The sequence below is a fragment of the Calonectris borealis genome, chromosome 1 (genome assembly GCF_964195595.1).
Source record: "Calonectris borealis chromosome 1, bCalBor7.hap1.2, whole genome shotgun sequence".
In the NCBI taxonomy this organism is placed as follows: Eukaryota; Metazoa; Chordata; class Aves; order Procellariiformes; family Procellariidae; genus Calonectris; species Calonectris borealis.
The window spans coordinates 48,487,919-48,515,904 of NC_134312.1; the positions used below are offsets into that span (position 1 = coordinate 48,487,919).

A 27,986-nucleotide genomic window follows, 5' to 3' on the forward strand; every position below is an offset into this window, starting at 1 on the left:
GTCCCCACGCCCTGGGGACAGGGCCGCCGGCCCCCGTGCCCCGGGCCCGGGCGTGTGGCACCCTGGGAAGCAGAAAAGACAGCCTGAGGAAAGGCTGCCAGGCCAGGGGAACGGGACCGGCACCGCCAGCGGCTAACGGCCGCCGCCAGGGCGCGCGACCGGGCCACCACGCGGCCGCCTCAGCCCGGCGCCGAGCTCAGGCGGGGCGGGGCGGCTCTGCCACGGCGGGAGCCGCCGCTGCGGAAAGCGGAGCTGCCCCAGGCCCGCGGCCGGGCTGGGCGGCGGAGAGCGGCGGAGCCAGCGCCTCGCCGAGGGCTGCCGGAGGGAGGCGACCGCGGCCCGCCCCGCCCCGCCGTCCCCGGCGCACAGGTGCGTCGCGGGGCTCCCGGCGGGCGGGCGGGCGGGCGGCGACGGACTCCATTTCCCGTCGCGCACCGCGGGCGTGGGGCGGCGCAGGCGCAGTTGCGGCTCGGCGCTGGGCCCCCGGCGGGAGCGGGCGGCCGGGGCGATGAGGCGCCGGGGCGCGGTGCAGCGGAAGGTGCCGTGTCTGTTCGTGACCGAGGTGAAGGAGGAGCCGTCGGCCAAGCGGGAGAGCCAGGTGGCCGGGGCGGCACGAGGCCGGGCGGGAGGGAGGCAGGCAGGCAGGCAGGCAGGCGGGGCCGCAGTCCCGGGGCCTGGTCCCGGGGGGAGTCGCTGGGCCGCGGGTAGCGGGGCCGCACGGCGGGGCGGAGCGGGGGGGACGGGCAGCAGCAGCGCTCGTGTCGGCCCGGCCCGGCTGCGGGGAGGGGGACGCCCGAGTGGCGAGAGGCTTCGCTGCAGCTCTTGAGCGAAATGCACGGTGGAGGTTTCGATAGGGCTCCCCCCCTCCGATGCGGGAAAGAGAGGTCGTTTGGGTGCCGCTTCAGCTCTGTGCCGCTCTTTTCCTGCCAAGCGCGTCCGGGTGCTCGCCCTGGCGTTGCGTTTGCTTTTTCTAGGCGTCGGGAACAGTCCCGGCGAGCAACGAGGCCACTCCAACAGGAGCGCCCTGGGAGCTTGTGCAAAACCATCCAGCCGTCCCCGCCTGTGGGGCTCGTGGGGAAAAACTAAGCTTGTCTCTTGTCTTTGGTTGTTTTTTTTTTTCTTTTTTTGTGTTGTGCTCAAAGGACTATCAGGCTTATGATGGAGGAATTCATTTGAGGCTGTAAGACGTGGCATACTTGCCAAGGTGAAAGTAGTGGAGCCCGATCCAAGTTATTTCTTCCCGAGATGTAAAAGGCAGTGTCGGGCCAGATTGGGGTGGCGTTCTCCTGTCTAGCTCTAGACCTCCAACTTGTGTTTCCCGATTTGAGTAGCAGCACCTTCTCCTGTCCGTCGGCTGCACACCATCCGGGTGCCTTTCTCCCGTTGGTGTTTGACTTCTGGATGGAAGAGGTGAAATGACTGCCAAAACGTCAGTACCTTGATTGTTCAAGTCTCAGTACCAACACCATCTTGGTAATGGCCATGTAAGGGTACCTCCGTACGGTGTTGTTCCTTCATGTAGAGAAAGCCGAGAGGGGATTAGATCTGGAACTGGCCTATGCTACCTTCTTCTGTTGTTTTTCAAAGTGCAGGCAAGGGTAATACAGAGGGTTATGACTGGTAGGGAAGAAGCGGGTGGTGGTGGGAAAACCATCGAGGATGTTTTCTCACTACCCTGAAAATTTCCTTTTTCATGTAATCTTCATAACATACAGCATAAATGAAGATTTTGTGTTTACAAAGATGATTACTAAAATATGAAACAGCCATGTAATGTAACAAAGGCACTGTCATTTTATGAATTCCGAATTCTCTTTCGAGACTTGCAAGACAAGGACTTGCTTTGTGTTTTGCTGGCAGAAAGAGACAGTGCCCAGCTTCCAAGACAAAGTTGACTGGGGAGAGAGGAGGGGGGTGTGATGATTATGCAGGAAAATATTTGAATCCAAACACAACTGATTACATATTTGCAGTGAAACTGTTACAGAAGTCCTAGCTATAGAAGTCCTCCTGGAAATTTGGACTAGTTGTGGCTGGGTATTTGTTTCAGACCCCCGGACCACTTATTTCTTTGCTCTTTCAAGCAGAAGAGTGTTTAGCTGACAGCACCGATACGAAGTATTTAACACCAGGATGCTTTTGCCACCTGGCATTCCACTGGTCTGTGTATTGCACTGACATGGTGCTATTGACTTTCAGCTCAAAACCGAAAGCTCGGAGCAGCTAGTCATGGTGAATTTGTGTTGCCATCATAATGCAGGAAGGCACATCTCAAAATTTTGCAGCGTTGGACTGGAACCCTTCTAGTTTGTATGCACTTTGTAAAGTGGAAGGCAAAGTCATCTCTAAACACCAATCAAGAATGGAAAAGAGGGAGAGAGTTTGCAAATAGATTGCCTTTGTTCTTTTGTCTTAGAGCGTTTTCTGAACTGTCATGTCTTGAAGAAACAAGGGTGTGTTTAGATCGTATTAAAAATCAGCAATATAATCAGTGTAATACTGGACTTAGAGAGGCCAGCTGCAAGGAGCAAGAATCCCTATGAGAAGGCGGCAGCGGCATAGCCATGTTGAGGGTTTAAAATACCTGTCTTCTTTTCAGCCATTTAAAGTTTTGGCAACTGCAACTATAACTGGAAAGGCGTTAGAGGCAGATATATGCAATGCAATTCCTACTGAAAAGGTGGACGGAACCTGCTGTTATGTGACTACCTATAAAGGTAATAAGGAAGATAAGGAAGATCCGTATGCAGATTTCTCATGAAACTGACTAGTAGCCCTGTTTTACTTAGTTTTCACATTTATTGTGTCTAATTGCCTTGGGGAGGGTTAAAAGAAGTATGGCGGTTGGGAGGAAATGAGAAGACTGTGGTTCGTTGCATCCCTGGGGTTCTTGCCTTTACCTGAAATTGTAAGGAAACTTTGTATTACACTAGGCAAGATTCTACAAATAGATTTTCAGATTTGTATACAGTAATTAATCTATGAATTTAAATAGCGTCTTTGGATGTAAAATTTCTCTAGTGGCAAATGTGAATTCACGTCTTGCCTTTTATGTAGTTGACGTCAGTACTCTGCAGGGTATGGTTACCTGAGTAAACTGTTGGTTTTATCCCTCTGGAAACTGTAGGGCAACCCTATCTATGGGCCAGGCTGGATCGAAAACCCAACAAACAAGCTGAAAAAAGGTTTAAAGGATTCTTTTATCTCAGGGCTTATTTTCAAGTCCTGTTAGTTTAAACCAGCGTGGGGGATCTGTCATGCAGCGAGTATGTGAAAACACAGAAATGCAATCTTTAGGGCCTCACTGCGTGAAATGTTGAATATCCTCGGTTTCCTTTGACTCCTCTTTGGGGCCCTAATGTCAGAGACAGCCAGGCAGAAGGGGATTAACTAATACACTAGGGGATGCAGCTGTGATCTGGAGCACACGCATGTATTTTTATTATTTTCGTGGATCTTAGTGCCTTTGAAGTTGTGAAAAGGAAATCTTCAATAAGGATTTGATCATACAACGCCCTGATCTCTTTCCGTTCCTCTGACTTCAGTCAAGTGTAGTTAACACCTCACAGGAACTGTTAATATCTCATTGAGCCATGTATTTATTGTATAATCATCAAGTGATAGAATCGCTTAGGTTGGAGAAGACCTTTAAGATCATCGAGTCCAACCGTAAACCTAACACTGCCAAGTCCACCACTAAACCATCTCCCTAAGCACCACATCTACACATCTATTAAATACCTCCAAGGATGGTGACTCAACCCCTTCCCTGGGCAGCCTGTTCCAGTGCCTGATAACCCTTTCTGTGAAGAAATTTTTCCTAATATCCAATCTAAACCTCCCCTGGCGCAACTTGAGGCTGTTTCCTCTTGTCCTATCGCTAGTTACCTGGGAGAAGAGACCGACACCCCGCTGGCTGCAACCTCCTTTCAGGTAGTTGTGGAGAGCGATAAGGTCTCCCCTCGGCCTCCTCTTCTCCATGCTAAAGAGCCCCCGTTCCCTCAGTTGCATCACGGCGCGGCACAGCACAGCCTGTGCCTGCTCAGGCGAGCTGTGTTGTGGATCACTCGCTCCTCCATGCACAGGCCGCTGCCGGTTATGGAGTCAGGGGTGGGAATCGGAGGGAGGAGGACGTTTTGTGGATTTGAGGTGCAGAGTTTTCTGCAAATGACTTTGAAGTTGAAAATTAGTTCAAAAAAGGCATACTTTCACGCTTATCAATTCAATGTAGTCAAAGCTCAGTGGAATTTATTTTAAATAATTACAGTCCTGTTACAAGCAAGGGAAATAATGTAGATAAAATATAACACATCTTTATTAGGTACATCTATTATACACTTATAAATATACAAATGCTATTTTTAACCACAAATTTCCATTTTTGTCGGTTTCTAAATGTTACAGTGTACTTCTTGCATCTTATTTTTGGAATTTTCAATTTTATAATATTTGCTTTTCCCAGTTGATAATTTCCTTATTTCAGTTTAGATTTTTCTTGTAAATTGACGCACTCGCTCCATCTCTTTCTCCTGTCTACATATCGTTCTCCTTTTCTATTCACTTCCATGTCTTCTTGGCGCTGTTGTCAAAATAGATATACAGAACATTTTGTGCATAATTTATTAGACTAACACTATATGCTCTTTCATGAACATTTTAAGAAGTAAACTTTCAACACTTCTAGAAGCAACAGAAATAAAAAAAAAAATCATCCTCATATAATCACTGACCATCCTCTATCAAATAAAGCGGCAGTCAAAGGATTCACCCAAGAAAGGGCAGTGCTCAGCAGGGTCCAAACTTATCTCTTTTGCCTTTCAGGGAAGCACTTTCATAGCAAGCTAGAAGGCTAAGCTTGCAAGAACTAAGAGGACGCTCTGCTAGTCCACATTTCGAACCGTGCAACTGCAGAGTGAAGTCCCTGTTGCGTCCGTGGGAGACACAAAGGTGGGAGATAAGAAGGAAATGTCACGATGAAGCACAGACTGCAGGCTAAGGGTTTGGCCATTCATCCGAGGGACACGAGGTAGAGGTTCTAATCTCTGCTCTCAAGACAGCTGTAACATGGGTTAATGGTCCTTAGGGTATCTTGTGAATGTTTTGTAGCCTGAGGCCTTTGATGAACTTGGACCTCGGCTGATCATCGTTCAGCTATTGCAGAGGCTTCACGAGCAATCAAACAGAGAGACAAATAGGTCACACTCATATAGTCTGTGCTGTGCTTTGTCCAGGGCTGCAAGCCAAAACCCACTTCTTGTAGCTCCTCACTTTAAAGGCAGGTACATATTTTGCTTACATATCAGTAATATTGTAAAAATTTAGAAATCACGGTGTAGCTATGCAGGCAAAATTACATGCCTACAAACAAACGGAACTGTTAGCTGCTCTTTCAGACTACTCGGCAATGCGTAGAATCTTGCGGTTTTTGGTTGGGGAAGTTTTAAGAGCAGTTTTACATTTCCTGGCTGGGGAGAGACATGTCACTTTTACAAAGAGACGGAATGGTAAACATTTCCATCCAACAGTTACCTGAATGGTTGTTTTGAACTTGGAGAACGTTTTTGCATGTGGATTTCTTTTCCTCCAAGTTGGTGCATTATGAGATCCTGAAGTATATTTGTCTATAGAAGAAACATATACATTGTTCCTTAATTTCTGCTACAATTTCAGGAGTTTCTCTTAGCCCGATATGTGAATTAAATGTTGAATTAAATATTACATTAGCTGAAGTATCAGTGAATGCATCGGGTGAATCATACATCATCTCTGAAATACAAGCTAGTATTAAATACAGACTTTCTCTCTAGTGCTTTAAAGATCATTTAATCCTGCAGCGTTCCCGTCAGGCTCCCAGGATCTTCCGAATGAGGCGATTCTGCCACGGGCATCCTTGACTTGAACACAGTGAACGTTCCCGTGTTGAGAATCTTCCCAAAGGCATCAACTGCTCTTAGATTAAACGAATCCATAGTCCAATCTCCTTTTTTATCTCTGCTTGTGAAAGCACTAGATGCAAGGCAATATTATGGTTTTGTGCTAGGCAGTTGATTTTGCATCAGAGTATGCTGCCTAATGACTAACCATTTTGTGTACAATTTGGTTAAAAATTACTATTATTAACGCTCTGGTTTTCTGTTAATTCCAGTTTAATTCCATCAATTCAAATTATTAATTCCACAATAATCCTAAAATTTTCCGTTTATATACAACATGTAAGTATTACCGTAGTTTTCCGTCCAAAATCTTGTATTTGTGTCAAGCTGATTCTTTTGTTTGGAGCCTTTCCCACCATATGGCTCAGGTATGGCTGAAAAGAAAGGTAGCAGAAACGGTAATGGTTGCTCTTCTGACAAAAATGCTGATCACCTTTTTTTTGAAATGCTCTATCCTTTTTTAACCTGGAAATTTGATAAGATGTATTCTTCACATTAGGGATGTTCTCTCTGTAATCTCTATACCAATCTGTCCACATTTAATCAAAGCAAACATTCAAGGAAAAAAGAAAAAACCCACAACTATTCGTCCCCGAGGCGAAGCAGTGATGTTGGGATTCATTTCACTTAACTTTATTCATCTTAAAGTAGGGCTTACGTGGTCTGAAGGAAGTTGCTTTTATTGGAAATTAAGGCAGGGAGGCACCTCAAGGTGGAGATTCAACCCAGCTTAAGAGAGGTGACTGAAACTGGCAAGATGAAATCACTTTCTTAACTTATGGTTATTTCAATTATTTACCACTAAATTTCTTGAGGAAGTGACAGATGCAAAAACACAATTATCCAGAGTAACCATGGAAACGGAAAGTAGAAAGGCAAATAAGACCCAAATGAAGTACTAGATTCTGTGAAGCTATATCAGCAACCTAAAAACAAAGTGAAAGATGTATAAATTATGGTTACATCGGAAGCAGATTGCCAAAAAGAAAGATACAAGACTCAGAATCCAACTGGTAGGCTTGTTGTCAAATTTATGACATAGTACGTGCTATGAGGAGGACAGTAGAGTATTTCAAAGATGGAAAAAAGAGGAAGGAAAATACCATCCCGCATGAATGGCAGGAGGAATGAATTCAGTCCTCTGTACCAACATTAATAATGTGCAAAAAATGGTAACAAAAATCACAAAAGTTTACACTACATTTAAATCGATAACAGAAGTTTGAATAAGACCCAAGCCCTTGTTTATTCAAGATGACAAATAATCCTAAATAATGAAAACAATCATAAATCCATCACAATCAAAACTCCAGTGAAATCCTCGTTGTGGGAAAAATACCGTGCAAAGCAAGGTCATTCTTTCATCCCGTGCTGGCAGGAAAAAAGTTGAACAAAAAACGTTTTTTGAAAGAAATCTGAAATTCTACTGCAAAACTACTTCTACTATCAATATTTAGAGTAAAAAGAGAAGTGAAAGGTGGACTATTCTGAGGTTTATTAAATATTTCAAAAGAATAAATCACATAAAAGATGCTGTAAAAAGTGTTAGTGTATATCAGCACACGATTGCATTCATCCCTCTTTGTTGGCCAGAGAAATGAATTCCTGCTATGAAGGTGGCTAATTTCATGACTATTCTGTCTGACTAATTGAAAGCTTTATAAAGCTTTACGTTTCTGTCTGTGGATACTGCTGCAATTTACTTGTGAAAATTATGCTGGATCAAATTTACTCTTGCCTGTATTCAGGCATAACTGACTTAATATTCATGTGCAGTGACAAAATCGAAAGCAGCACAATACAGACAGGTATATTTGAGGCATTTTAAGAATCCTGTGTAAGCAGGAACCCACCTGTAGATCCGTTGACCTTTGGTTCTTGGGTGATGGTGACAGTGCGGTAGACTACATATGCAGATCTTCGAGGTTCTGAAGAATTGAAATAAGTCTTTCTTCCAGTTTCTCTCACATAAGGCATAGAAGAAGCAGTTTCATCATCCTTACTTTGACCCTTTTGTTGGTAACTTGGTTTTACTTTGGGGTCTGAAGTGTGAGTTCCTAAAAGTGAAAAACGTAACTTAAACAAAAATGTTGTGCTATTACTCAAAATTTGACATATTGCAGGAGGCTGGAGGCTGGAAGAGGAGATTAAAAAAATGTTCTTTGTGGATAGTCCAATCCAAATACATTCAGTTATTTTATTTACTTCATGGTGCTCAGCGATGAGAAGCTGATGCTATATTACCTCCATTTTCAAAGAATCTACCATCTGTTCTGGGATCACTCTCTATTGGTGCTTTTGTTCCTGAACACTTTCCTCCTCTTTTTCTATTACTAAATTTTGTTGGAATTGTGTTACCATCAACCGGAAAGGCAACAGAAAGAGTGTTTTAGCGGCTTGTGTGTAAGCACAGGGAGTGGCACTGCCATTCTTTTCCTCCCACCGCTATGAGCTAGTGATTGCTTTAGTGCAATTTCCTCTGACCTCTCGTTTTATACTCCTTCTCTTTTGTTGGGTATTTGGATCCTGTCTAGTGTAACTCGAGCACCTGATGTATAACTCTCATGCTCTCTAAGAAAATACCATAATACACAGGTTAAAGAGGATTATGGCTCCAAAGTAAAGAACTAGCTACAAATTACCTGCTCATTCTTTAGCTTGTCACTTTCCATGAATGATCTTTATAAATGCTATCTGATCGAATTTATGGTATTTTCAAGATGCAGGTCACCATAGTACCTAAAACCTCAGAGTTGAAGAACCTCAGTTGAAGAAGTGCTTTGGGGAAACACCTCTTTCCTTTTCTCTGAATGGATCTGTATTTTCAGACTGTCTCGAGAGCAGCTGTGAACACAACCCCTCATCCACTGCTCCCCTCTAAGTGCTGACTACCTGCCCAGATAGATCCTTTCTCTACACTGCATAGGTGGTATGTGGACCTCTGGAACATCCATGGTTGAGCCCATGGAGACCAATGCACTCTGAAGGACACCTTCTGGCTGAACTATGAATTCCTGCTTCTCTCTGTAGCATCTAGCTACTCCCTGGACATGGGCAGTTCATGAACATAACAAAATACTACAAATGATGAGGCTAAAATTGTAATAAAGTAATATTCACCTGCAGTGACAAAATCGAAAGCAGCACAATACAGACAGGTATATTTGAGGCATTTTAAGAATCCTCTGTAAGCAAGAACCCACCTGTAGATCCGTTAAACTTTGGTTCTTGGGTGACAGTGACAGTGCGGTAGACTACATATGCAGATCTTCGAGGTTCTGAAGAATTGAAATAAGTCTTTCTTCCAGTTTCTCTCACATAAGGCATAGAAGAAGCAGTTTCATCATCCTTACTTTGACCCCCTTGTTGGTAACTTGGTTTTACTTTCGGGTCTGAAGTGTGAATTCCTAAAAGTGAAAAACGTAACTTAAACAAAAATGTTGTGCTGGAAGTCAAAATTTGATCTATTGTAGGAGGCTGGAGGCTGGAAGACAAGATTAAAAATATGGTCTGTATGGATAGTCCAATCCAAATATGGGTTGTCCATATTTGACACTAAGAACAGAAATTAACTAGGTGGTGCTAAATCATCTAACAGTTTCGTAAATAAAAGTGAATAAGCCAACAGTTTTCTCAAAATACCTTTGCCTGTTACTGTATGAGGTGAATTTCTTGGCTCCTCAGAAATCCATTTCTTTTCCTTTACTTCTTCACAGTGATGGTTCTTTACCAGCTCAGTGTGGTTTGTTTCTGAGGGATTAAAATGACACATATTTACTTTTTCTAAAGCACGCAAAATTTTCTTATGCAAAAATGCTGTGGTGTTTTGAAAACCTAATGGGCCACTTCATACACAGGTCTTCTTGAGCGGAACATGGTTTTCCATGTTAATTATTCTAAAAGTATCATTCCCCAAAAGGAAAGCAAAAGTGGCTATATTTCCTCTAGCAGAGGAAATCTTGAAAGCCAACTCAAAAATTGGCTATATAAACACAAAGACAAGATCGATCCTTTCTCTACACTGCATAGGTGGTATGTGGACCTCTGGAACATCCATGGTTGAGCCCATGGAGACCAATGCACTCCGAAGGACACCTTCTGGCTGAACTATGAATTACTGCTTCTCTCTGTAGCATCTAGCTACTCCCTGGACATGGGCAGTTCGTGAACATAACAAAATACTACAAATGATGAGGCTAAAATTGTAATAGCATTGGTTGCATAGGTAAGCCCACTTCAAGCGACAAGCCGAACTTCCCAATGGAAGTTGCAGTATAAAGTAGACACCGCGCTCTTCACCTGGCCCCTGCTACTCTGCAGGGAGATGTGGCTTTGCCTGTTCTTCCTATGTTCTTGCTAATGTAAATAAGCACTTTTGGTTCCTCTCAGTTCAGACCAGAATGCAGCAGAAATTCTGTACTTCTGCTTCAGTTTATGCGGTAGTTTAAAGCCAAAATCTGTCCTTTTTTTCTTTTTACTCCAAAACTGCAAAGTAATAATCAGGTAACAATTTACCTACAATAATCAGTTCGATACATTTTCTACAGTGCGAAATGTATTCTAGAATTCTCTTGTGAAAAGGATGAAGCCTATCGATTGAGCTACTTAGGTGTAGGTATTTTAATTTGCTGTATGTGGCTAGTTTTTAAGTACACTTTATCAAGTGTTATGCTCTTTCCTTGAGCTATGATTCCTATGAATCATAGAATCGTAGAATCATTTAGGTTGGAAAAGACCTTTAAGATCATCGAGTCTAACCGTTAACCTAGCACTGCCAAGTCCATCACTAAGCCATGTCCCTAAGCGCCATGTCTATACCTCCTTTAAGTACCTCCAGGGATGGTGCACAACCACTTCCCTGGGCAGCCTGTTCTAATGCTTGATAACCCTTTCTGTGAAGAAATTTTTCCTAATATCCAATCTAAACCTCCCCTGGTGCAACTTGAGGGTGTTTCCTCTTGTCCTATTGCTTGTTACTTGGGAGAAGAGACTGACGCCCACCTCGCTGCAACCTCCTTTCAGGTAGTTGTGGAGAGCGATAAGGTCTCCCCTGAGCCTCCCTTTCCTCCAGGCTGAACAACCCCAGTTCCCTCAGCTGCTCCTCATAGGATTTGTTCTCTAGACCCTTCAGCAGCTTCGTTGCTCTTCTTTGGACACGCTCCAGCACCTCAATGTCTCTCTTGTAGTGATGGGCCCAAAACTCAACACAGTGGTCAAGGTGCAGCCTCACCAGTGCCGAGTACAGGGGACGATCACTTCCCTAGTCCTGCTGGCCCCACTCTTTTTAGTGGTTCTATTAAGGGCCATGTTCTGTGAGATACCACCTACATTCAAATCTGTTTTACTTGGTGGAAGTGGATAGCGCACAGCATGTCACGTGATCAAATGTGGGCACCAAAGATTTTGGTAACTCGGGGACTGATCATGCTCACATTGAATCTAACAGAGGATGCAAAGTGGCTATAAGAAGCAGAACTGGACCATAACATAAAACAACTGCTGTCATCTTGTAGGGAAAGAAATCACGCTGTTAATGGAAAATTTCACTTTGGATTGGTTTCATGCAAGGTACATAATGTCCACCTCACTTGCAGAGGAACAAAAATAATCATCTCATCTGAAAATTAGGAAAAATATAATAGTTAAGTACCGTTCACATTGGAATACTTTGATGCAATTGGTTCTTTTTCTCGAGGTAGCGTCTCGCGTCTTTTCTCTTCAACAAAAGTGTTCCTCTGTGCCACAGAACAATCACCTCCTGTAAAAAAGGAATCTCGCAAAGTTATCTATACTCAAGAGCACACTGAGAAATGTGAACAATGCAAAGAATCTGCTCTTTTTATAATTACATTAACATTTTAACTGAAATGAATAAAAAAATGAAAAGAATACAATGAAACCAAATAGCTGATTCATTAAGGCTCACAGAAAGTTAGATAAACAGTCCATTGAAAAAGCTTTAAAAACATATGGGTATGAACAGAAATTTAATTATAGAGTTGTATCTCAGTGGTAACTGTTTATTACTGAGAGTAAAGAACATCTAAAAGAAAAATACATTTTGTACATAAAGGTCGTAGGAAAAGAAGTAGCATGTAAGATAGATTGGTACTGTGCAATATAGTTTTGGAGTTAGAAGATGCGTACCAGTTTGCTCAAAGCTAGAGCAAGCATCCCTAGCATGGTACTGCTTTATTTTGCACTGACAAACTAAGGGGAAAAAAAGAATACTACAACAATTATTGTTATTTTTACCACTAATAATTCATGAAGAAAAAGTAATAAGTAAGTAGTAAGTAAATGCAAGGAGAAGAGGGCATTCTTCAACCTTAATGACATGATTCTATACTGAACTCAATGGGGCAAAACAATGTGTCTTCATTAAGATCAACCGTTTTGTGCAGAGGGATCAGCTCCCATTATAAAAGTCGCAGGATTGCAGCTTTAATATTTCTCTGTATGATAACAGAAAAATACAAAGCCTATTCATCTTGACTATGGATAGTCTCACAAACATAACAGTTTTTGAAAGCATTTTAACTTGTACGCGTTTCTACACTTGCTTTATTGTAACTCCACAGAACCATTTCTTTTCCAAAGTTAAGCAACAAGAAAATCAATTGGAATCAGCAGAGAGGATTTGGTTTTAGTATAATCCTAAACCAAGCAGAATCATAAACAGTGCTTTTGATTGTTACAGTTAATGGTGCAGCATGAGAGGGAGTCTCTAGCACATAAAGAACAAAGAATAACTCAAATATAAGATGGTGAAGTTTAATGCGTGCATATTCAGTTATTTTATTTACCACATGATGTTCAGCAATGAGAAGCTAATGCTAAAGTATATTACCTCCATTTTCAAAGGATGTACAATCTGTTCTGGGAACACTCTCTATTGGTGCTCTCCTTCCTGAACTCTCTTCTTCTCTTTTTGTATTATTAAATTTTGTCGGAATTGTGGTACCATCACCTGGAAAGGCAACAGAAAGAGTGCTTTAGCGGCTTGTGTGTAAGCACAGGGAGTGGCACTGCCGTTCTCTTCCTCCCACTGCTATGAGCTAGTGATTGCTTTAGTGCAATTTCCTCTGACCTCTCATTTTATACTCTTTCTCTTTTGTTGGGTATTTGGATCCTGTCTAGTGTAACTCGAGCACCTGATGTATAACTCTCATGCTCTCTAAGAAAATACCATAATACACAGGTTAAAGAGGATTATGGCTCCAAAGTAAAGAACCAGCTACAAATTACCTGCTCGTTCTTTAGCTTGTCACTTTTCATGAATGATATTTATGAATCCTGTCTGATCGAATTTATGGTATTTTCAAGATGCGTGTCATCATAGTACCTAAAACCTCAGAGAACTCAGTTGAAGCCATGCTTTGGGGAAACATCTCTATCGTTTTTCTGAATGTATCTAATTATAAATAAAGGCATATCTTAAAAGTGATATTCATGTATTTGTTACTGATTCCCTTGTCTCTAGTCTAAATACATCTAAATTCTTGCCAGAAAGAGCTTATCAAAACTATTTTAATAACAAACATTTTAAATGTAGAAATAAGAAGAAAATAATTTTGCCCAATTCTATTGAACAATTTAGGCTGGCAAAAACTGTCAGTCGCAAAAGGATGACATGGAGACAGTGTTTCCGTTCCCATTTTTTATTAGCACATCAGCCTACTCAAACCTGTTTTACATAAAACAGTATTACCAAGATTTCTTCCCTGAAATTTACACTACTGTGAAAATAAAAAACAACAACTTTTTATTTATTTAAAGGAGCAAGTCATATTTTGTCCCAGCAATTTTGATGACTTATGTACTGGTTACTCTGGTGTCTTGTTATAGTAAGCACATAACTCTCTCCCTTAAAACGGAATTATGTATTACTTACTCAGTAAAAAAACTAAAAAACTTTTTTTTTGGTCATCCACTTGGTCAACAATGAAAGAGAAACATAATAAGGGAGGTAAATATTTACTAATTTGTATTCCTTTGACCTTAATTCTGTTGGATAAAGCCCAACATTCAGAACAGAATGGAACTCTCCTTTTACTATCTTTTACAAGACACTTAAAGGGGGTATTTACTTAATCTAAATTTAGTTATATAAAAGTTTGATGTATCGCTACATCTCGTCACCTAGACACCCAAGATAGCCAGCAGAGAGTGCGGAGCACTCATCTCGCCTTTCTTTGGCACTATCTTATGATGCAATAAATAGTCCCGTAAGAGTGCCTGCCTCTCTCCATTTACAGCAGAGAACCTAGATGAGAAATTTAAACTCCATTCCTAACCTCAGGATGCTTAAAATTAGACTACATAAATCTTGATCTTGAAGAAAAATTATATGAAAGACCTTATATGTTGTGTCTAGCAGGAAAGTACACGTAGGGTTAATAGCCCATTTCTACCTTTTCCATCTACAAGTGAAGCAGGTAGTCACCACGTGTGTGACACTATAGATAGATATATGTATATATATGGGGAAAGATTAATGAAGTATTTTTATGCTCTTTGCAATATGCTGTCTTTTCTTGTCACTAAATTCAAAAAGAGGGGAGGAGGGGCAAACTATGTAATAGTTTCTCCCTGTAACAGTAGTTTTAAAAGTGGTAAACGTTGTCCAAGAAGATGAAAAGCACTTGCCTTTCTGCAAGTCTCGCTCGGTAGCTTCCAAGGGTAATAGCTCATTTTCCTGAGGTGAAGACACAGTTTTCGTTGACTGGTGTTCGTGAGGGTACTGAATCCTGTAATACTCTCCTAAACATAGCCAAGAGGGAAAAAAACCCCAAGGTTTACTATATTGGCAGCATTGCTGTTCAGGAAAGAGTGACCAATTTCATATTTACCAGATTTATAGCATATTTCCTTTATTGCTCTTTCCTCTTCAATATCTTCAGCAGTCTTAGGCACCCAGTCAGAAACATCTGTAGGAAATATTTTTGAAAGATTACTAGGTATCTATACAAAGACCTTCAACAATTCTTAATACTCAAATACCATAACGTATTTCATTTTGGTCACGATTTTTTTTTCCGACTGCAACCGCTGCTTCTGGACAGAAAAATGATTCCTTAATATTAGGTATTTCCAAGTGCAATGGAATTGCCGTTGCAACGCATATTAAGAAGCTAATGGTTGTTGATTTAAAATGATTTAAAACCACCTTCAGTACTCATTTTCAAAATAATCCTTCCTTTACACCCAAAAGGAAATCTTCTGATTGAACATGTCACCAGGGAGTGCTTGTCACAAGACCTCTGCCCAGAGTTACTGTCCTGTAATGTCTGCCGGCAGAGCTGGTGAAGTGAAGTGCTCCTTATCTGTCTCAGTTAAGGCTACTAAGATTAGCAAAGCTCTACTTTTTATATTGTTTCAATTAATGTGGCTTCCTCAGACCGAAAGCGAGTTAGGAAGCACTAACAGGCAGCCCTGCCAGCCAGCCTGAAGGGCAGGGGGAAAGTGAAAAGCAGCTTGGGGCTGCCTGAGAACTAGCACAGGAATTTGCGGAGTGCACGCGTGAGAGTAGGTCGTTCTCTCTCTTTCACTCTCTGGGAATGTGCAATTCATTCCTTCCCTATGAATCTCTCCTCTCCAAGTGAGATACAGTCAATGGTTTAACGACATTTGAAACACTAAAATATATCTATATAAAAATATATACACATACACATTCAGTAACACTATTGAAGAGTTGTATGGATTCTCTTTGCTAGATTTAAGCATGACATTCTGTAATAAAATGAGACTGCCTACAGAGTTCAGGAAACGAGTTGAACAAATTATTTAAGTTGAAGTCATAGAACTGTCTCTTGCAAACAAAGCTGTGACTTCACCTTCAGCGATGAGTGTGTACAGCCCCTGTTCAAAAGTTTGCTTCCCAGGAAAGAAGTACCTCCTAAACTTGTAATTTTGTCCCCAAATTTTGAGAAATTTTGAAGAGTATTTGATGGCCATCTGAATTGTGGATCACATTTTAAACTCTATTTAATGAAAAAGAGGTATGTGGATTATCCCACTATTGAAATACACAGCTAGGCATTTCACAGGAGTTCAAAAATGTTGCCTCACTCACACCTGGTGGCTACCGGTTCCAATATTTTGGGGATTAGCTGGAAACTATTTCAAAAACTTGTCAACAACTCTTTTCTAAAAACGTAACGGTTATTAGAATGGATCAGTTGTGAAGTACATTGCAAGAGTCGAAAAAACCCATTCTACTTCCTTGTAAAAGAAAGAAAAAAACTGTTTACAGTTCTCTTCCTCTTCATCGTCCTCTTCATCCTCTTCGTCATTGAGGTTTATAATCAGTGGAGGGTGAATTGGTAGTAAAATATGCTCTTGATTTCTGAGTGGTTCTTGACGGTGGGCTGGATGCAGAATCCCTTCTTGGACACCCTGTTGCAATGGGGCATCTGCAGAAAGGAACATTGTATTTATGTTGTTAGGAGGGAACTAGAATATCAAATCCAGGCTCAAGACCAGCAGGTATGGTTTTGAAATCATTATCATACTGGAGGAATCATTAACTAGACAGATTGTGCCTTGTAGGCAAAATCTTCTGCGGAGGTTGGCAAAAGAGCATCTTCCAACTACGGAAAGTAGGAAAACACAGATAGATATTTACAACACAGGGAAACGTGTGATTAGTAATACCTGGGCTGAAGTGAGTAAAGGAGTTTAGGACCCCGCCTGTGAAAATATGTTTCAGAAAAAACTTTCTTCAGAAATACTATTTTTTTCAGAAAACATGCTGAGTAATAGGCAGGCCTGTATCACTCCCCATGGCATCAATTTTGAAGAATTTAGCAGTGCTAAGCACAGGATTACCCATTTTCAGCTTGTAGACATTTTTTTCTCTCCAGATTTTCTGAATCACAACTTTCTGTACTAAGTACAAAATGTAGATTTTGAGAAAGAATATGAAGTTCATGAAAATAGGCACACTTAATTAGAAGAAAATCAGAAACAATATTCTTTTCCTTAGGAATTTGTATCTACCCATAACGTCTGCAGCAAAACTATTTCAGTACTGGGATAGCACTTTCTGAGAGCCAGGAAATGCGCAACTGACTGAAAATAAAAATGGTGAGCCTATCTCTATTGTGCAAGCTGACCAATTTGCAACTATAGATAGAATCAGGGTTCTGTGCATTATATTAAAAATATTGAAGTTGGATATTTTTTCCAGTTTTGAAGACATAAGATGAAGCATGGGCATTTTCTTTTGATCCAGTTGTTATTCCTGTGCATCTCTTGCTTGCCTATGTTCAGCACGTGTATCATATTAAACCCATTTTAATAACACTCCTGCAGATCAGATTTGTTGTATCTCATGCAAGAGAAAGTAAGGTACAACACTTTCACTTGATAGAGCCTTTTTCAGCGTCCAGAATAGGATAGTCTTAGCTCCAGGGAGTGTAAGCCAAACCAAACATTAGTTTAACAAGATTTCTGAGTATTACAGCGAATAAGTGCAGTTTTAATGTTTGCAATGTTATTGTGGAAAACGCACGGACTTTGAATTTATACAGATTGCAGTAAAAAGAAGAAGGGTTGGGTCCATTTCCTCGTTCTGATTGTTGGACGTTGCTCTTATACAGGATACCGTTGTCCATAGTGCCTCTTGGGCATAATCTCTGACTCACACCATGCGCAGAAGCATGCCTACGTGGTGTTTGCGACAGCGCTAGCTGCCAGGGGCCGGTGCTGTGGATGTGGGAACTCTACTAAAAGCAGGATGGACGCTCATAGAAACAGCACTCAAGTTCTGGCCTCGGTCCGGAACTGTTAGGCTCAACATGCCCAGATATGACAGGCTTCCTTTTCCTGGGGGAATTTCAGGAACACAAGGTGTTTGCTTCTGACTAGAGGTCTTTCTGGACTTCTCTTATGACACCTGCCTGCAGCTCTGGAGATAAGGCCCATGAACAACTATATTTCAGTCCACTTGTTCATGCATCTGTGACAAGTCCTGCTGACTTGCTCTCACTCCTGCTTCCGCCCGATTTCTGACAGCTGTCTTGGTTCCCTGCCCTGGACTCTTCCTCTGTTCCAGGTTCCAGCTGTCTACCAGGACTCGTGGTAGACAAGAGGTCCTCTTAGAAAGGACTGAGGAAAAAAACCCAAATTGTAATGGCGTTTTTTTCCATCAATAATCTGATTTTCAGATATTGTACTGCCTTACACACTGTAACTGTACTTCAGTAGCCTGCATCCAATGTTCAAACCTGGAAAATTTATTCAGAACGATGAACTGGAAATACACCTGCACACACAGCGCTGTAATCTGATGTTATCTATACAAGGGGTGTCTCATCCATGTAACAGGCTGTGCTCTACCAACAGATATTGCTACTAGTGGCCCTACCAACCTCCTCCCCCCACCACACACGCCACTTTCCATTTCTCTTAAATGATTGCCTGCCTACTAACCATTTTCACTACTAGAGAGAGTTAATCTAGCAAATACCCAGGTAAAGCAACATTTTTGCTCCACGGATCTGAGCAGCCTAAGTTGCCATTTCTGACTTCATCTTTCATGTCGCTGATAATTACAAAGATCCATAACGTGACAGCTAAAGAAATTCATGTGGCAACCCTATTCAAATGCCAGTACAATTCCTTTCTTTGCCTTGGACTGCTGGGATACCAGATCATACCTGATTGATTTGCCATGGTACATTTCTTGACCTTAATATATATTATGTAAGCCTTCAAAGTAAGCACCAGAAGGACATTTTTGTGTATTTACTTACGCTAATGAACAAATTGTTGAGAAAATATTTTTACTCACTGTTACTAGGTGGTAAAAAAAGTCCATTTATATTACGAGGTTTGCTATGATGGAAGGCACAATTGATCCTCACACAGCCTGAGGTTTGTGTTTCCCAGAAACAGGAGTTGTTGCTGTACTTTTGCTGCAGGAGAAAACAGTTTTCAGGTATTGTAAATATAACCATAAACATGGACTAAACGGATTAATACACGGTGTACTGCTGTGAACATATGACTAAGATTTTGTGGGACCACGCTCTGATATTTTAGAACATTTAAAGTTATCTTTAAAGTTGTCTTAAGCTCCTGATAACTCTAAAGTTGTCTTGAGTTAGGTCAATGGAGCTTTCATGATGTAAAACTCTTCCTAGATAAGAATAGGAGTAAAGCAGTCTACTTACTGTACTGCAGATTTTTCATGAGATGCTGGGAAGAAATAAAATCTATTAGACACTTAATTGACATGTGGCTGAGTTTCCTTTCCTGCACAATGGGATAATCGAGTCAATCTCAAATGAAATCTGCTGTACAACTGCAAATCTTACACTAGTACTCTCTTACTATTAAAGGGTCTATGGGAAAATAAATACTAAGAAACAAAACCCCGAAAGATTTCAAAAAAACCCTGAAAACCTAAAAATTTGGGAATTTGTAATCCTTGCACAGGCTTGTCAGCCTTGGATTACAAAACAAGGCAAAAAAACTTTTGTACCAATTCCCATTGGAAACATCGACTTGGCAGGAGAAAATCACTTTTGTTTTCAGACTAAAAAATGTCTTTGAAGGGACTTACTCTTTTATATCTTTATTTCCACATCTCTAAATCTGCAAAACAGATGTGAACTGATTTTGCAGACATTCAGGTAGTGGCTATAAGCAGAAATTATAAACATGGCCAATTTAGTCAGAATCAGTATAAGGCTGATCCAATAAGAAAGATGAGCGATGAGTGATCTTTGTGCGTGATTTTTAACATCTGTGTTCCTTGAGTACCTGATCCGAGTCCACAGGAGAAGTTGTCCATAGTTTAGATGATCATTAGCTCTTCTCACCACTTCCGAAAATCAGATGTTTGACCTACAGATGCTGCCATGACCCAGACAGACTGACATATCAACTTCTAACTTCACATCATAAACCTCCCTTCCAACACGCATATATCACGAATATCAAGGATACAAACCACTCTAAAATCTACAGCATTTACCTGTGCATAGGGGGAATGAAAATGGAAACATAGGTCACTCGCAGCCGTGGCCATTTTCACCTCTTGTGCTTCTCCTCCACTCTCTTAATACCAGCAGAACATACATGAAAACGTTAAAGCGATCAACATTCAGGCAAATCGTAACCTTATCCTGAAGGCAGTAGTTTTCTTTCAAAAACGGGACCTTCAGGACCTTAGCTCTGCTGCTTTTTTGAATCAAAACTCCAACAGACAGCAAAATACACTTGAACAAAGGAGGTGGTACCTTCTCCAGGCTTGTTGAACCGACGAAGGCAGTTGCTAGCCGGTATAGAATGTTACATTTCCACGGTTGCCAACCGCTCCTCCAGCTCATGACATCAGCATGATGGCGCTCTGTGACCTGTCCAGCTTGAACATCTTCCTTTATCTCCATTGCTTCAGAGTAAAGGACGCAAAATTGGACCGTTTCAAGGAGTCTCCCCTTCGGTGTTTCTTTAATGTGAAATGGAACAAACCCATTTGTCAGGGCTTAAATAATACCCAACTTCTTGCCGTAGGAACTGTGGTCTTAGAAACAAATCTTTGATACCACAGAGACAAACCTTATTCTTTGACTCTTTTTTAACCACAATCCTTGTGCCCAATGTTTTCCTTACCGTACCCCTTTCTTTGGGTGGGGAAACGTGCTGCTTCCTGTTAGTACACTCTTAGCTGTTGCCTGCATACAGCGTTGGGGTTAATTGCTTTTTCTTGCTTCCATGATGTCCACTGCCACAGCTAAAGCAGAAAGAACAGCGTACGCTTGTGTCCCTAATTGACACCTCTGTTCTCATTCGGGTCCTAGTCTGCCTCTGAACAAAAAAGTCCTAGGCGCGGAAAGGAAGTTTCAGTCCTGGAAAATGGTAAGGCATACTGTTATCCTCAGGACATGGGGTCAAATTCACAACACCGAGTGACGTCAGTGACTTGGAGGTGAACACTTCAGGGGCTGGAGACTCCCTGGGCACAAATGGTACAAGGCTGGCTCAGCGGTGGTAACGCCCAAGCTGGGGGAGAAGTACGAAGACATTGAAACGACTGGAAGTCTTCTACTCTCTCTAGGAGCCTGTCAGTTTGTTTGTAACTCAAGTATGAGCGGATGGCCCGAAGACTAACTGCAAAGGAAAATTCCGCATGCCTGACCACTGGGACTTTGGCACTGGAATAAAGTGATTTCTGCAGGAATGACGTCACCTAAGTACAGAATGAAACTGCTCACTGAGATCAAGGTGGGCAGTACTGGGCGAGAGCTCTGAACAGGGAAACGATGTGAAACGGCTTCCACAGTTCCGTAAGCCCTACGACTGACTGGGGCACACGGGAATGAAAATTCCGGAAAGCAGACGAGGGCCATGAACAATGAACTGTCTGCGGGCAGGAGCAGCCATAGGAAGAAAGCGTCAACACTGCCAAGAGCTATCCGAACAGGGGCTCTTTGGAGCGCTACAGCTGTGCCTAAATGCGGCACAGAAGAAGATACGGTCAGGAAGAATTGATTCTGTATCGGGTTTGCGTGGCAAGGTTTTGGTAGCGGGGGGCTGCAGGGGTGGCTTCTGCGAGGAGCTGCTAGAAGCTTCCCCCGTGTCCGATAGAGCCAATGCCAGCCGGCTGCAAGACGGACCCACCGCTGGCCAAGGCCGAACCCACCAGCGATGGTGGTAGCGCCTCTGTGATAGCGTATTTAAGAAGGGGAAAAAACCCGCTGGGCAACAAACAGCAGCTGGAGAGAGGAGTGAGAATGTGTGAGAGAAACAACTCTGCAGACACCGAGGTCAGTGAAGAAGGAGGGGGAGGAGGTGCTCCAGGCGCCGCAGTGGAGATTCCCCTGCAGCCCATGGAGGAGACCATGGTGAGGCAGGCTGTCCCCCTGCAGCCCATGGAGGTGCACGGTGGAGTGGATATCCAGCTGCAGCCCATGGAGGAGCCCACCCCGGAGCAGGTGGGTGTGCGCAAAGGAGGCTGTGACCGCGTGGGAAGGCCGCGCTGGAGCAGGCTCCTGGCAGGACCTGTGGCCCCGTGGAGAGAGGAGCCCACGCTGGAGCAGGTTTGCTGGCAGGACTTGTGACCCCCCACGCTGGAGCAGTCTGTTCCTGAAGGACTGCACCCCGTGGGAGGGACCCACGCTGGAGCCGTTTGTGAAGAACTGCAGCCCGTGGGAAGGGCTCACGTTGGAGGAGTTTGTGGAGGACTGTCTCCCGTGGGAGGGACCCCACGCTGGGGCAGGGGAAGAGCGTGAGGAGGAAGGAGCGGCAGAGACAACGTGTGATGAGCTGCCCGCAACCCCCATTCCCCGTCCCCCTGCGCCGCTCGCGGGGAGGAGGCAGAGGAAGATCAGGAGGGAAGTTGAGCCCGGGAAGACGGGAGGGGTGGGGGAAGGTGTTTTAAGGTTTAGGTTTTATTTCCCGTTACCCTACTCGGATTTGACGGGTGATAAATTCACGTCCCCGAGTCGAGTCTGTTTTGCCCGTGACGGTGACGGGGCAGTGACCTCCCCCTGCCCTTCTCTCGACCCACGAGCCTCTCGGTGCATTTCCTCTCCCCTGTCCCGCTGAGGAGGGGAGTGACGGAGCGGCTTTGGTGGGCGCCCGGCACCCAGCCAGGGCCAACCCCCCACAGGCTCAGAGGTTGCATACCGAGGCAGGGAGCCTGGGCAGCAAAAGGAGGCAGCCGCCCCGACGGAGGCAGCATCAGAGACAGAGGGGTCCCCACGCCCTGGGGACAGGGCCGCCGGCCCCCGTGCCCCGGGCCCGGGCGTGTGGCACCCTGGGAAGCAGAAAAGACAGCCTGAGGAAAGGCTGCCAGGCCAGGGGAACGGGACCGGCACCGCCAGCGGCTAACGGCCGCCGCCAGGGCGCGCGACCGGGCCACCACGCGGCCGCCTCAGCCCGGCGCCGAGCTCAGGCGGGGCGGGGCGGCTCTGCCACGGCGGGAGCCGCCGCTGCGGAAAGCGGAGCTGCCCCAGGCCCGCGGCCGGGCTGGGCGGCGGAGAGCGGCGGAGCCAGCGCCTCGCCGAGGGCTGCCGGAGGGAGGCGACCGCGGCCCGCCCCGCCCCGCCGTCCCCGGCGCACAGGTGCGTCGCGGGGCTCCCGGCGGGCGGGCGGGCGGGCGGCGACGGACTCCATTTCCCGTCGCGCACCGCGGGCGTGGGGCGGCGCAGGCGCAGTTGCGGCTCGGCGCTGGGCCCCCGGCGGGAGCGGGCGGCCGGGGCGATGAGGCGCCGGGGCGCGGTGCAGCGGAAGGTGCCGTGTCTGTTCGTGACCGAGGTGAAGGAGGAGCCGTCGGCCAAGCGGGAGAGCCAGGTGGCCGGGGCGGCACGAGGCCGGGCGGGAGGGAGGCAGGCAGGCAGGCAGGCAGGCGGGGCCGCAGTCCCGGGGCCTGGTCCCGGGGGGAGTCGCTGGGCCGCGGGTAGCGGGGCCGCACGGCGGGGCGGAGCGGGGGGGACGGGCAGCAGCAGCGCCCGTGTCGGCCCGGCCCGGCTGCGGGGAGGGGGACGCCCGAGTGGCGAGAGGCTTCGCTGCAGCTCTTGAGCGAAATGCACGGTGGAGGTTTCGATAGGGCTCCCCCCCTCCGATGCGGGAAAGAGAGGTCGTTTGGGTGCCGCTTCAGCTCTGTGCCGCTCTTTTCCTGCCAAGCGCGTCCGGGTGCTCGCCCTGGCGTTGCGTTTGCTTTTTCTAGGCGTCGGGAACAGTCCCGGCGAGCAACGAGGCCACTCCAACAGGAGCGCCCTGGGAGCTTGTGCAAAACCATCCAGCCGTCCCCGCCTGTGGGGCTCGTGGGGAAAAACTAAGCTTGTCTCTTGTCTTTGGTTGTTTTTTTTTTTCTTTTTTTGTGTTGTGCTCAAAGGACTATCAGGCTTATGATGGAGGAATTCATTTGAGGCTGTAAGACGTGGCATACTTGCCAAGGTGAAAGTAGTGGAGCCCGATCCAAGTTATTTCTTCCCGAGATGTAAAAGGCAGTGTCGGGCCAGATTGGGGTGGCGTTCTCCTGTCTAGCTCTAGACCTCCAACTTGTGTTTCCCGATTTGAGTAGCAGCACCTTCTCCTGTCCGTCGGCTGCACACCATCCGGGTGCCTTTCTCCCGTTGGTGTTTGACTTCTGGATGGAAGAGGTGAAATGACTGCCAAAACGTCAGTACCTTGATTGTTCAAGTCTCAGTACCAACACCATCTTGGTAATGGCCATGTAAGGGTACCTCCGTACGGTGTTGTTCCTTCATGTAGAGAAAGCCGAGAGGGGATTAGATCTGGAACTGGCCTATGCTACCTTCTTCTGTTGTTTTTCAAAGTGCAGGCAAGGGTAATACAGAGGGTTATGACTGGTAGGGAAGAAGCGGGTGGTGGTGGGAAAACCATCGAGGATGTTTTCTCACTACCCTGAAAATTTCCTTTTTCATGTAATCTTCATAACATACAGCATAAATGAAGATTTTGTGTTTACAAAGATGGTTACTAAAATATGAAACACCATGTAACTTAACGAAGGCACGTAGAAGGTTGTCATTTTATGAATTCCGAATTCTCTTTCGAGACTTTTGCAAGACAAGGACTTGCTTTGTGTTTTGCTGGCAGAAAGAGACAGTGCCCAGCTTCCAAGACAAAGTTGACTGGGGAGAGAGGAGGGGGGTGTGATGATTATGCAGGAAAATATTTGAATCCAAACACAACTGATTACATATTTGCAGTGAAACTGTTACAGAAGTCCTAGCTATAGAAGTCCTCCTGGAAATTTGGACTAGTTGTGGCTGGGTATTTGTTTCAGACCCCCGGACCACTTATTTCTTTGCTCTTTCAAGCAGAAGAGTGTTTAGCTGACAGCACCGATACGAAGTATTTAACACCAGGATGCTTTTGCCACCTGGCATTCCACTGGTCTGTGTATTGCACTGACATGGTGCTATTGACTTTCAGCTCAAAACCGAAAGCTCGGAGCAGCTAGTCATGGTGAATTTGTGTTGCCATCGTAATGCAGGAAGGCACATCTCAAAATTTTGCAGCGTTGGACTGGAACCCTTCTAGTTTGTATGCACTTTGTAAAGTGGAAGGCAAAGTCATCTCTAAACACTAATCAAGAATGGAAAAGAGGGAGAGAGTTTGCAAATAGATTGCCTTTGTTCTTTTGTCTTAGAGCGTTTTCTGAACTGTCATGTCTTGAAGAAACAAGGGTGTGTTTAGATCGTATTAAAAATCAGCAATATAATCAGTGTAATACTGGACTTAGAGAGGCCAGCTGCAAGGAGCAAGAATCCCTATGAGAAGGCGGCAGCGGCATAGCCATGTTGAGGGTTTAAAATACCTGTCTTCTTTTCAGCCATTTAAAGTTTTGGCAACTGCAACTATAACTGGAAAGGCGTTAGAGGCAGATATATGCAATGCAATTCCTACTGAAAAGGTGGACGGAACCTGCTGTTATGTGACTACCTATAAAGGTAATAAGGAAGATAAGGAAGATCCGTATGCAGATTTCTCATGAAACTGACTAGTAGCCCTGTTTTACTTAGTTTTCACATTTATTGTGTCTAATTGCCTTGGGGAGGGTTAAAAGAAGTATGGCGGTTGGGAGGAAATGAGAAGACTGTGGTTCGTTGCATCCCTGGGGTTCTTGCCTTTACCTGAAATTGTAAGGAAACTTTGTATTACACTAGGCAAGATTCTACAAATAGATTTTCAGATTTGTATACAGTAATTAATCTATGAATTTAAATAGCGTCTTTGGATGTAAAATTTCTCTAGTGGCAAATGTGAATTCACGTCTTGCCTTTTATGTAGTTGACGTCAGTACTCTGCAGGGTATGGTTACCTGAGTAAACTGTTGGTTTTATCCCTCTGGAAACTGTAGGGCAACCCTATCTATGGGCCAGGCTGGATCGAAAACCCAACAAACAAGCTGAAAAAAGGTTTAAAGGATTCTTTTATCTCAGGGCTTATTTTCAAGTCCTGTTAGTTTAAACCAGCGTGGGGGATCTGTCATGCAGCGAGTATGTGAAAACACAGAAATGCAATCTTTAGGGCCTCACTGCGTGAAATGTTGAATATCCTCAGTTTCCTTTGACTCCTCTTTGGGGCCCTAATGTCAGAGACAGCCAGGCAGAAGGGGATTAACTAATACACTAGGGGATGCAGCTGTGATCTGGAGCACACGCATGTATTTTTATTATTTTCGTGGATCTTAGTGCCTTTGAAGTTGTGAAAAGGAAATCTTCAATAAGGATTTGATCATACAACGCCCTGATCTCTTTCCGTTCCTCTGACTTCAGTCAAGTGTAGTTAACACCTCACAGGAACTGTTAATATCTCATTGAGCCATGTATTTATTGTATAATCATCAAATGATAGAATCGCTTAGGTTGGAGAAGACCTTTAAGATCATTGAGTCCAACCGTAAACCTAACACTGCCAAGTCCACCACTAAACCATCTCCCTAAGCACCACATCTACACATCTATTAAATACCTCCAAGGATGGTGACTCAACCCCTTCCCTGGGCAGCCTGTTCCAGTGCCTGATAACCCTTTCTGTGAAGAAATTTTTCCTAATATCCAATCTAAACCTCCCCTGGCGCAACTTGAGGCTGTTTCCTCTTGTCCTATCGCTAGTTACCTGGGAGAAGAGACCGACACCCCGCTGGCTGCAACCTCCTTTCAGGTAGTTGTGGAGAGCGATAAGGTCTCCCCTCGGCCTCCTCTTCTCCATGCTAAAGAGCCCCCGTTCCCTCAGTTGCATCACGGCGCGGCACAGCACAGCCTGTGCCTGCTCAGGCGAGCTGTGTTGTGGATCACTCGCTCCTCCATGCACAGGCCGCTGCCGGTTATGGAGTCAGGGGTGGGAATCGGAGGGAGGAGGACGTTTTGTGGATTTGAGGTGCAGAGTTTTCTGCAAATGACTTTGAAGTTGAAAATTAGTTCAAAAAAGGCATACTTTCACGCTTATCAATTCAATGTAGTCAAAGCTCAGTGGAATTTATTTTAAATAATTACAGTCCTGTTACAAGCAAGGGAAATAATGTAGATAAAATATAACACATCTTTATTAGGTACATCTATTATACACTTATAAATATACAAATGCTATTTTTAACCACAAATTTCCATTTTTGTCGGTTTCTAAATGTTACAGTGTACTTCTTGCATCTTATTTTTGGAATTTTCAATTTTATAATATTTGCTTTTCCCAGTTGATAATTTCCTTATTTCAGTTTAGATTTTTCTTGTAAATTGACGCACTCGCTCCATCTCTTTCTCCTGTCTACATATTGTTCTCCTTTTCTATTCACTTCCATGTCTTCTTGGCGCTGTTGTCAAAATAGATATACAGAACATTTTGTGCATAATTTATTAGACTAACACTATATGCTCTTTCATGAACATTTTAAGAAGTAAACTTTCAACACTTCTAGAAGCAACAGAAATAAAAAAAAAATCATCCTCATATAATCACTGACCATCCTCTATCAAATAAAGCGGCAGTCAAAGGATTCACCCCGGGCAGTGCTCAGCAGGGTCCAAACTTATCTCTTTTGCCTTTCAGGGAAGCACTTTCATAGCAAGCTAGAAGGCTAAGCTTGCAAGAACTAAGAGGACGCTCTGCTAGTCCACATTTCGAACCGTGCAACTGCAGAGTGAAGTCCCTGTTGCGTCCGTGGGAGACACAAAGGTGGGAGATAAGAAGGAAATGTCACGATGAAGCACAGACTGCAGGCTAAGGGTTTGGCCATTCATCCGAGGGACACGAGGTAGAGGTTCTAATCTCTGCTCTCAAGACAGCTGTAACATGGGTTAATGGTCCTTAGGGTATCTTGTGAATGTTTTGTAGCCTGAGGCCTTTGATGAACTTGGACCTCGGCTGATCATCGTTCAGCTATTGCAGAGGCTTCACGAGCAATCAAACAGAGAGACAAATAGGTCACACTCATATAGTCTGTGCTGTGCTTTGTCCAGGGCTGCAAGCCAAAACCCACTTCTTGTAGCTCCTCACTTTAAAGGCAGGTACATATTTTGCTTACATATCAGTAATATTGTAAAAATTTAGAAATCACGGTGTAGCTAT

General features: G+C 44.2%; 1 protein-coding gene and 1 long non-coding RNA gene across 5 annotated transcripts; one reads left to right on the forward strand and one right to left on the reverse strand.

The window, feature by feature from the left end:
* The first annotated feature begins 461 nt into the window (after nucleotides 1-461).
* Nucleotides 462-27,459, forward strand: LOC142082636 (uncharacterized). Of its 4 annotated transcripts, XR_012673773.1 has the most exons (4): nucleotides 462-598; nucleotides 1,143-1,775; nucleotides 24,426-25,369; nucleotides 25,780-27,459. It is a non-coding gene; the product is annotated as an uncharacterized LOC142082636 (long non-coding RNA). The 4 variants fall into 4 exon arrangements; XR_012673768.1 differs by lacking the exon at nucleotides 462-598 and having other exon boundaries at nucleotides 767-1,775; XR_012673767.1 differs by lacking the exons at nucleotides 462-598; nucleotides 1,143-1,775 and adding an exon at nucleotides 23,086-23,240 and having other exon boundaries at nucleotides 25,252-25,369.
* LOC142078053 (uncharacterized protein C12orf50 homolog) lies at nucleotides 4,470-20,335 on the reverse strand. The gene is made up of 11 exons (XM_075140589.1): nucleotides 20,012-20,335; nucleotides 18,733-18,907; nucleotides 16,190-16,351; nucleotides 14,786-14,863; nucleotides 14,583-14,696; nucleotides 12,784-12,903; nucleotides 11,584-11,691; nucleotides 9,576-9,683; nucleotides 9,137-9,340; nucleotides 5,530-5,621; nucleotides 4,470-4,579 (listed from the first exon to the last, which is right to left on the reverse strand). The coding sequence occupies exons 1-11, from the start codon at nucleotides 20,333-20,335 to the stop codon at nucleotides 4,475-4,477; spliced, it is 1,590 nt and encodes a 529-aa protein (XP_074996690.1). The 3' UTR covers nucleotides 4,470-4,474.
* Nucleotides 27,460-27,986: the final 527 nt, after the last annotated feature.